We start from the raw sequence: 8,137 nt of genomic DNA, 5'->3' as shown, positions 1-8,137 counted from the left end.
TGTGCTGGAACAAGAGGAAAGCCCCACAGGCTCTGCCGCGGCAGCACTTTTATTCCGAGTCACACGTTTCCCTCAAGAGGGGGACGGCACCCGTGTCACACCAGTGTTTGGGCTAAGGCAGTCCCAGCTCCTCCCTGAGGTGGACTCTGGGGAGAACTGGGGTGAACTTGGAGCCAGGAGCTCCAGGGCTTAGGGCCTACTGTCTTAAAATATGGTTTACTGCAAGAGTGAAGACACGGGAACAGAAACAGGAGGGCAGACTCAGGGCTTCATAGCTCCTGCGACTCCGCCACCCGGCCCGTTCCCGGGGTCTCTGCTCCCGTGGTGCCCTGACCTGCTCAGTCGTCCTCCTCCTCTCTTCTTCCACTTTCTCCTTTTCCATAGAATTTACTCCATAGACAAGTTTGCACCTGTTAGAATGAGTTCCGCAGGTGGGAACTGCTTTTTCAGTCATTATCAAGTCTCGAATGGTCTGGTCCTTGGAAGGCACTTGACAAGGATGTCGCCACTGAGGCTGCAGAGGGAGGCAGGAGGGAGACCGGCAATTGCTCCTGAGACTGACAGGCGGACTGCCGGGCCATACCTGAACCCTGGCTCGTGGGGTACCTCGGTGGCGGAGCACTTGCCCAGCACGCGACACCCGAGGCGCCATCCCCGGCACAAGGTGGGGGGACTTCATCCTTTACAGGAGACATTTCACCTGGGCCAGCCCCTTAAGTGTTCTCGTTAGTCACCTCACATTCAAAACAGGTCACCAGCCATTAAGGTTTCTGTAGATGTAATTGGTTGCAATAAGGTCACGCTAATACCAATGTGTGGCCTGAATCTGATGCCCAGAGTCCTCGAAAGAGAGACAGAGGGAAGAAGATGCCACATCCACAAGACGACGAGGAAACGGCTGGTGCCATTCCAGGAGGCTGGGAGGCAGGATCAACAACTGAGAAAAACCCTCGAAAAAGTAAAAAAATAAAAAAGGGTTGGGGACGTAGCTCAGTGGCAAAGCACCCTGGATTTCACCCCAGGTGCCCAAAACAGAAAAAGCTCAAGCATTCCAGGGACTGTGGCAGCCACCAGGGGCTGGGAGGCATCCAAGAGTCTCCCCAAGGAGCCAACCTCGACAACACCTATGGAGTCAGGGCCTCTGGCCTCCAGAACCCACGGGATAAGCTTGTCACTTCAAGCTAGCATGTTTACGGCATGATTACAGTGGTACGAGAAAACTTACCGGGAACGTGCCTGCTGGAACCTGCAGCTCCTCAGAGGACCCCAGCCAAGCTCTTGTGTCCTCACAGTCACTGAGAGCTGTTTTTTCCCTCCCCTCCACACCACCCAGATCCATGCGACTGCCACCTCCCTGTGCCTGTGATCCTCTCAGGTCACGTTCTTTGAGGGCTCCTCTACCCAGCAGCGCGAAGGACCTCTGAAGTTACAGACCTACTGTCATTCCAGGGCCTTCGGCAGCCCTGCACCCTGGGTCAGTCTGAACGTGCCTGTGAACTGCCGCAGGTGAGCCTCTGGTCACCACTGCAGAAGCAGCTCAGGAGACCTGCTCCACTTCCCACACCAGGGCATCGAGACTCCTTCCTCCAACACCAAGGAGAGGAGTGGCGGGGCCCTACAGCACGTGCCCTCTGAGAGCAGGATGCCAAGGATCTGGAAGGCACCCAGGAGGGAAGAAGTAAGACTGAAGTCCTCACGTGAGAGAAGATGAACTGGAACAAAGAGGAGAGTCAAGACTTTCAGCGCCTCGACAAATCAAATCCTAACCGCAGGGTAAGAGTTGTGGGTCTGAATGCAGAAAACACACGCCACTTACTGGATTAAAAAAAAAAAGGGTTAACTTTTAATTGTAACTGATCAGACTGCATCCAGGAATGTCTCTGAACAACTCAACAAAGAAACACGATAAAATTTTCCTATTGAAGAAACCAAGAGTTATTGCCACCCTCAGTGCCTCTGAGGGTCAGGCCAAGAGCAGCCTGTTCCCGAGGCGGCTCTGTTCCCTCGCCAGTTTCTCATCCCAAGAGGAGGGCTGGGGATGCAAGAGACTGTCCCCTCCTCCCACCATGCTGGGAGCGCTTAGAAAGTCACCATTCGAGGCTCACCAGCTCCACTTCCTGTCCTGGGGTAATGGGAGACCCTCCTGGCACCATCCAGAAATCCAGAACAGGGCAAGGTGGCCCCAGTGCCCTCCTTGCCTTTTGGGCAACACGCCACTCCAGTCCACTCGGCTGGCTGTTCCCAATACCCAGGGTGGAGATTAAATAAAACGTGTGCTAGAGAAAAAACCTCAAATGCCCTCATCTCCACGATGCAAGTCACAAAGCAGAGGAAGAACGGAAGCAGCGCCCGGTGGAGCGCGCAGGCACCGGCCTCAGAAGACGCGCTCAAACTCCGTCTGGTTGGTGGTGGCGGGATTGCGGCTCTGGTTGGTGGACTGCTGGGTGATCTGGCTGCCCTTCCGGCGTGGTGGTGCCAGATACTCAAACATGGACGTCAGGTGGGTAGACAGCATGCCCTTGAGGTCTGAGGGCATGGGATCGGACCAGAAGAAGTCATGGTTGAGGGCGTCGTCGCTGTCAATGCGCTGCGCGGGATCCAGCACCAGCAGCTTATCGATGAGGTCCAGCGCGTAGGGGTCACGCACATAGGCCTTCAGCCTGTCCTTCACCTTCCGCTTCTGGCCCTTGACCAGGTCCAGCTTCTCAAACAGCTCATACTTGTCCACATTAGGCCACACCTGGGGAGCAGGGGTTGAGGAGGGAGTGGGTCAGGGCCAGGGTTTGGAGGCAAAACAACCCAGACACTCCCAGATGCCCCTTGAGAGAGAACTGGAGCCCTGCAAGGCCATGGCAGTAGTGCCACCACAGACGTGGCACACACCAAGTGCCAGGCCCTTTGACACAAATCACGTGGAATACCTGTGCAACCCCCACACAGGCATATTTGTTTTTTACAGAGAAAAAAGAACAAAAACGAAAACCCAGCACTAACTCAAACGCCTTGTCAGAGGAAGGCCACACCCCCGGGAGGCTCTCCATAGCAAGCCCTGGCCCTCTGCCACTCACTCTCTGCAGAGGAGCTTTCCTCTGATTCCGATCCCCAGTTCTGCTCTGCCAAGGAGATCTGGATCTCCCCACCCACAGGTACCAGGGGCCATTCAGCTTAGCCACCAACCTCAGGGGTGATGGAACCACAGAGCTGGCTGATGAGGGCAAGCTGGTGCTGTTCCGTGTTGCCCTGCATGATAGGGCTGCGGGTCCACATCTCTGCCATGATGCACCCAGCACCCCACAGGTCAATGGGCGGGCCGTAGTCCCGCTCCCCTGGGAAGAAGAGCGTACCAGGAGGGCCCATTGAGCCCAAGGGTCTCCTGAGACTCAAAGCCCCAGGGCCGGTGGCTCAAGAAGCCCTGGCAGTGAGGGGCTGTGCCGGGTAGGTGCCCGGCCCCTGCCCCCCTGCCCGCTCGGGAATCCTCACCGAGCAACAGCTCCGGAGGCCGGTACCAGAGTGTCACCACACGGTTGGTATAGCGGTTGGGCTGGCTATTCTTGGCCAGGCTGAAAGCCCGGGCCAACCCAAAGTCTGCCAGCTTCAGGACCCCATCCCGGGTAATGAGCACATTGGCAGCCTTCATGTCCCTGTGCAGGATCTGCAAGGGGGACAAGAGTGAGGGTTCTGTCAGAGTCCCAAGGGTCCTTCAGTCACACCCACAGAGCAGTGTGGCCAGCTTATGCCTTGGTCTCTCCTCCCACCTCTGGTGCCCACCTTGTTCCTGTGGATGTAGTAGAGGCCATTGAGCAGCATCTGCATCACCCTCTTGATCTCTGATAGTGTAAACTTGACTAAGACATTGCTCAACAGTCCAGCAAGGTCATGCTCACAGAAGTCGAACACCAGGTATATACTGCCCTTACAGCGGTTATAGGGGGAAGCTGAGGCAGAAAGGGCAGGAAGAAAAAGGTAAAAAATGTGTACCAACTCATTCTCTTGCCACCAGTTCCCACCCCTTCCAACCCACAGGCACCTGTGCCCTCCAAAGCAATTATTAACAAGCTCCTTCACTGGTAAGACATTTCCTGTGTGCCTTCTCTGGGTGGGTGCTGTGGCAGGCCCTGGGGAAGCACCAGCTCCAATGAAAGGACCAGGGAAAAAAGCACGTATGTCTGAACCTAGTTTAGGCACAAAGCCTTAGCCGTTTAAGCCTCATTTTCTCATAATATCTGAACAACTTACCTTTGGTTCGACAAATCTCAATCAAGTTGACCACGTTCTCGTGTTTTAAAAGTTGGAGAATCTTGATCTCCCGTAAAGCTGTAATGGGGAACTGGGTAAGAGAAAGGGAGGAAGTCATCAAGAGTGAGTACTATAAACCACAGGAACTGGCCCTGAGGTCTGCACTAAGGGACACAGGTGGGAGACAGATTAATGCTCCGTGGTCTGAAATAAGCTGTGTCAGATACCTGATCTGCAAAATGGGTATAATAGTACTACACACACTAGAAGCCAGTTTGAGACAATGAACTGACACTTTACAATCACTAAATGGACATGGCTTTCAATCTTCAAATGTTAGCTCTACGCCTGTTGGTAAGATTATAAAACTTTCTTTGCTAAGAAGTAGGTACCTAGGAAGCAGGACTAAAGCTAAAATGGGGTGGGGGAGGGAACACTCTTTTTCAATACATTTCCCTGAGCTTTGGTCATCTTTTAAAAACCACGTGCTTGTATTCTTTTACTTCAAACAAAATTAAATGCTAAGGAAAAGGTGTTTCAAGGCTTCTTAACTTGCAAAACCAACGTGCACACCATGCAAGCGTGAGCTCCCCCTCCTGGCCCCAACCATATTTGCCTAAAAATGAAACACCTAATGCTTCAGAACATTTGAATTACATTTCAGAGAGAGGCCAAATTCCCTGCAACATGTACATTTCCAAACTATTAGGTCTAAACCGAGCCTCAGCACAGAGCTCCTGGAAGCGCTAGGGTGCGAACCCAACCCCGTGTTCTGGAGGCTGGCAGGCCTGCCCACCAGACCCGTACTCACCCCCTCCTTTTCGTTCTCCATCAGCACTTTCTTCAGAGCCACCTTCTTGCCGGTCTTGCGGTGCTTGGCCTTAAACACCTCCCTGCAGCGGGGAGGGAGACCCAAGAGAGCTTATCAGCAATTCCGCAGGGCCTGCCCCTCCCTTGCGAGAGAAGGGGCTGCAGGAAAGATGAGACTCCCTGGCGGGGCTGGGCTGGCACGCGGCTACTTCACCACCCGGCACCTCTGGTCTCACCCCAAGCCTCTGCGCCCTCCCCTCGAGCCCTTCTTTCACCGATGCATCTCTCGGAGGGATCCCGCTCCCCTCTGGGGAGCCTCTCTGCAACCCCTCCCCGCCCCCAACCCCCGGCCTCTGGCTCCTCCCCGCCAGCCGGCTCCGTCGGGTCGGGGTGGGCTGCGGCGCGGCCTAGCGAGACCAAGGAACAACCCCAGGAATCCGCGGCTTCCCGACCTCCTCGTGCCGCGTCCTGGGCGCCCCGAAGTAAGACCCCATAGGTGCAGGCTTAGGGCTTCCGGCCCCTCCGGGCCTAGCCTTACCCGAAGGTGCCTTGGCCGATCTTGGCAAGCTTCTCATATTTGGTCACCTCATCGCAAAAGGGACACTCCACCGAGTCGTACTGCTTTGCCATGGCCGCCTCCAGCGCGCCGCCGCCGCCCCCAGCCGCAGCAGCCGCCGCTCCGGGTCCAGCCGCCGCGCTCCAGGCCCCTCCGCGGCCGCGCCACTTCCGCCTCCACGGCCACTTCCGGCCTCGCGGCGCACACCCCGCCTCTTCCGGCCGCCGCCCGCCGCCAGGCCCCCTGGGACTTGTAGTTCCCGGGAGGCCAGGGGGAGCAGGAGCTGCAGAGGCGCCTCCGCCACCGCCGCTGCCCCCGCCTCCGCCGCCGCCGCCACTACTGGCGGCGGCCCCGATCGGGGGCGCGGGGAGCCGGGGCGCTGGGGCTGGGGCTCGGGGCGGTGCGTCCCGCTGCATCGGCTCGGGCCGCGCTGCTGCCGAAGCTGCTGCCGCTCTGGCGCCCGATCCGGGGCCAGCCGCAGTGCCCTGCTCCTCCTCCTTCGACGGCGCCGCCTCCGCGGGGCTGCGCGGGCGGCGGGCGGGGGGGTGGCCCCCGAGCCGCGGCCTGGGGGGCTCCCTGGCCGGGCCCGGGCCGGGGCGGCCGGGCGAGGGGGCGATACGGGAAGCGCCGAAGAGGAGGCGGCCGGAGAGCCCAGGAGGGGGCGCGTTATAAAGGGGGAGGCGCCCCGACCTCGCCCTCCCCTCCCCCTCTGCCCGCCCCCTCCCGCCTCCCTCCCACCCTCCGCGGCCGCACCTGCCGCCGCCGCCGCCGCTGCCGCCCGCCCGCCCGCCCGCTCGCTGCCCGCCGGCCGCCCTCGGCGCGTCACCGCCCGCGGCCCCTCCTCCGCCTTCGGAGGTGGGGCCCCGCGCTCGACACCTGGTCGTGGGGCGCCCTGCCGCGTGCCTCAGTTTACCCCCACAGGCCCGCTGCTGCGGGGACCCCCTTCCTCCCCGGCTGGGTATGCCCCCCCAGAGGCGAAGGCAAGAGGCGCAGAGGGAGCGGCCTCCGGCCCTGGGAGGAGAGAACGGCCCCAGCCGCCGCCTCCACCGGCCCCCGCCACCCGCCGTTGACATGGCAACCGATGGCCGCCAGGGGGCGCGGCGACACTGGAGGCGGCGAGCGAGCAACGCCGGGGCCTTCTAGCCCTGGACCCTCGGTTCTCTGGGAGGCAGGGACCAGACCCACGAGATCCCCGCCTACGCCAAACTGCGCCAGAGCTGGTCTAGCCCGCCGGGTCAGTCATCTCGAAAATGGCTCACCCGGATCCAGCACTCGCTGTGTGCTCAGGAAATGCCGGCCTTCCTGCAGAATCCTGAATCCAGTCAGGACCGCCAACCCGTTTTACAGAAGAGGACGTTGAGGCCCAGAAACGGGAGGTCCTATGCCCAAGGTCACAGTGAGGAAGCCGGTCGCATATATGAACAAGACTGTCGTCACCCGCCGTATCTATAGTCTGACCAGGAGGACAGTAGTGATTTTGAGGCATATTGTCCCGCAGGTACCACGTCCACCACTCACGCTGCGCCCATCCTCCTACGCTTTCTCCAGCGTCTTCCTAGCTCCAGGAGCCCCCTGAGCCTTCCTTCAGCTCTGCCCCACTGAGCAGCCCCGCAAAGCTGTCCTTTCTACCTCCTCCGCATCCAACCCTTCAATCTGTCCTTTCCTCGCCAGCCTGTTAATGGAGGAATCCTGAGTCCTGGCCCTCCAGTCAGACCACTCCGTCTGTCCCCTGCACTGCTCGGGCCGAATCCTTTTGAGACCTTCCACTGTCTTTAGGAAAACCCTCAGTGTGACACTTGCTCTTTCCAGTTCACTCCCCCAGGCGCCAGCCCAGCCCCAGGGTTTCCCTACTGTGTCCCAGCTTCCCAAGCCCTCCGCCTTCAGGGCTGGGCTGCCCTAATCTCACCCCACCCAGTACCTTTCTCCGTGCAGGAAACCCTCAGGGTGGCTCTTAGCTCTTACCCCACTGCTTGGCTTTAAAGCCTCCTCCTGAGGAGGCAAGAATGGTTTTGGTGACCCTGATGCCCCATAAGTTCCTATTCTGGGGAAGGGCAACCTGTTTCTCTGCCAAGGAGAGTCTTGAGGATCAGGCCAAGAAACAGGGCAAAGTGGAGGTTTTAGGGAGTGGGGCCACATGTCAGCGACCCATCTGGGACCAGCTCTGTGAGTATATCACTTACTAGAAGCAGGAAGGCTGTTGCTAAATCAGGGGTGGAGGGAGAAATAATAATTGCTGTAATTACAATTTGTTGAGGGAAAGTAAATGGTCCAAGTTCTACATTTACTACTTTGTGGGAATTATCTCAGTTGTAACTCAACCATATGAGGCAGGCCCTGCTCTCACCTCCACTGTGCACATAAGGATCCTGAGCCTCAGAGCAGACATCACTTGGCCAGGGTCAAACAGCTGGCCAGTGACCATACTGGGATTTGAACAGGGTCAGTCTGGCCCAAACCTGAACTTTCCCAATGTCAGGGTCCCACCCATCTGAGCTGGGGGCGGAGCCAGGGTGGAGCCTCTGGACAGGGGCACCA

At 58.5% G+C, this 8,137-nt stretch overlaps 1 protein-coding gene across 1 annotated transcript; it reads right to left on the bottom strand.

The window, feature by feature from the left end:
- Positions 1-1,816: 1,816 nt before the first annotated feature.
- CDK9 (cyclin dependent kinase 9) lies at positions 1,817-6,298 on the bottom strand. The gene is made up of 7 exons (XM_079112912.1): positions 5,585-6,298; positions 5,048-5,129; positions 4,237-4,327; positions 3,769-3,935; positions 3,481-3,652; positions 3,178-3,326; positions 1,817-2,740 (listed from the first exon to the last, which is right to left on the bottom strand). The coding sequence occupies exons 1-7, from the start codon at positions 6,016-6,018 to the stop codon at positions 2,375-2,377; spliced, it is 1,461 nt and encodes a 486-aa protein (XP_078969038.1). The 5' UTR covers positions 6,019-6,298; the 3' UTR covers positions 1,817-2,374.
- Between the last annotated feature and the right edge of the window lie 1,839 nt (positions 6,299-8,137).

Source organism: Sciurus vulgaris (assembly GCF_902686455.1).
Source record: "Sciurus vulgaris genome assembly, chromosome: 15".
Lineage (NCBI taxonomy): Eukaryota > Metazoa > Chordata > Mammalia > Rodentia > Sciuridae > Sciurus > Sciurus vulgaris.
Note: the sequence above shows the minus strand (reverse complement) of the source record. Positions and strands in the feature narration are given on the sequence as shown.

Coding starts and splice junctions, on each gene's coding strand:
- CDK9 (XM_079112912.1), bottom strand. CDS start 6,018: ATGCAGCGGGACGCACCGCCCCGAGCCCCAGCCCCAGCGCCCCGGCTC. Junction 5,130..5,584: donor ATCGGCCAAGGCACCTTCGG/GTAAGGCTAGGC, acceptor TCCCCGCTGCAG/GGAGGTGTTTAAGGCCAAGC. Junction 4,328..5,047: donor TGGAGAACGAAAAGGAGGGG/GTGAGTACGGGT, acceptor TCTCTTACCCAG/TTCCCCATTACAGCTTTACG.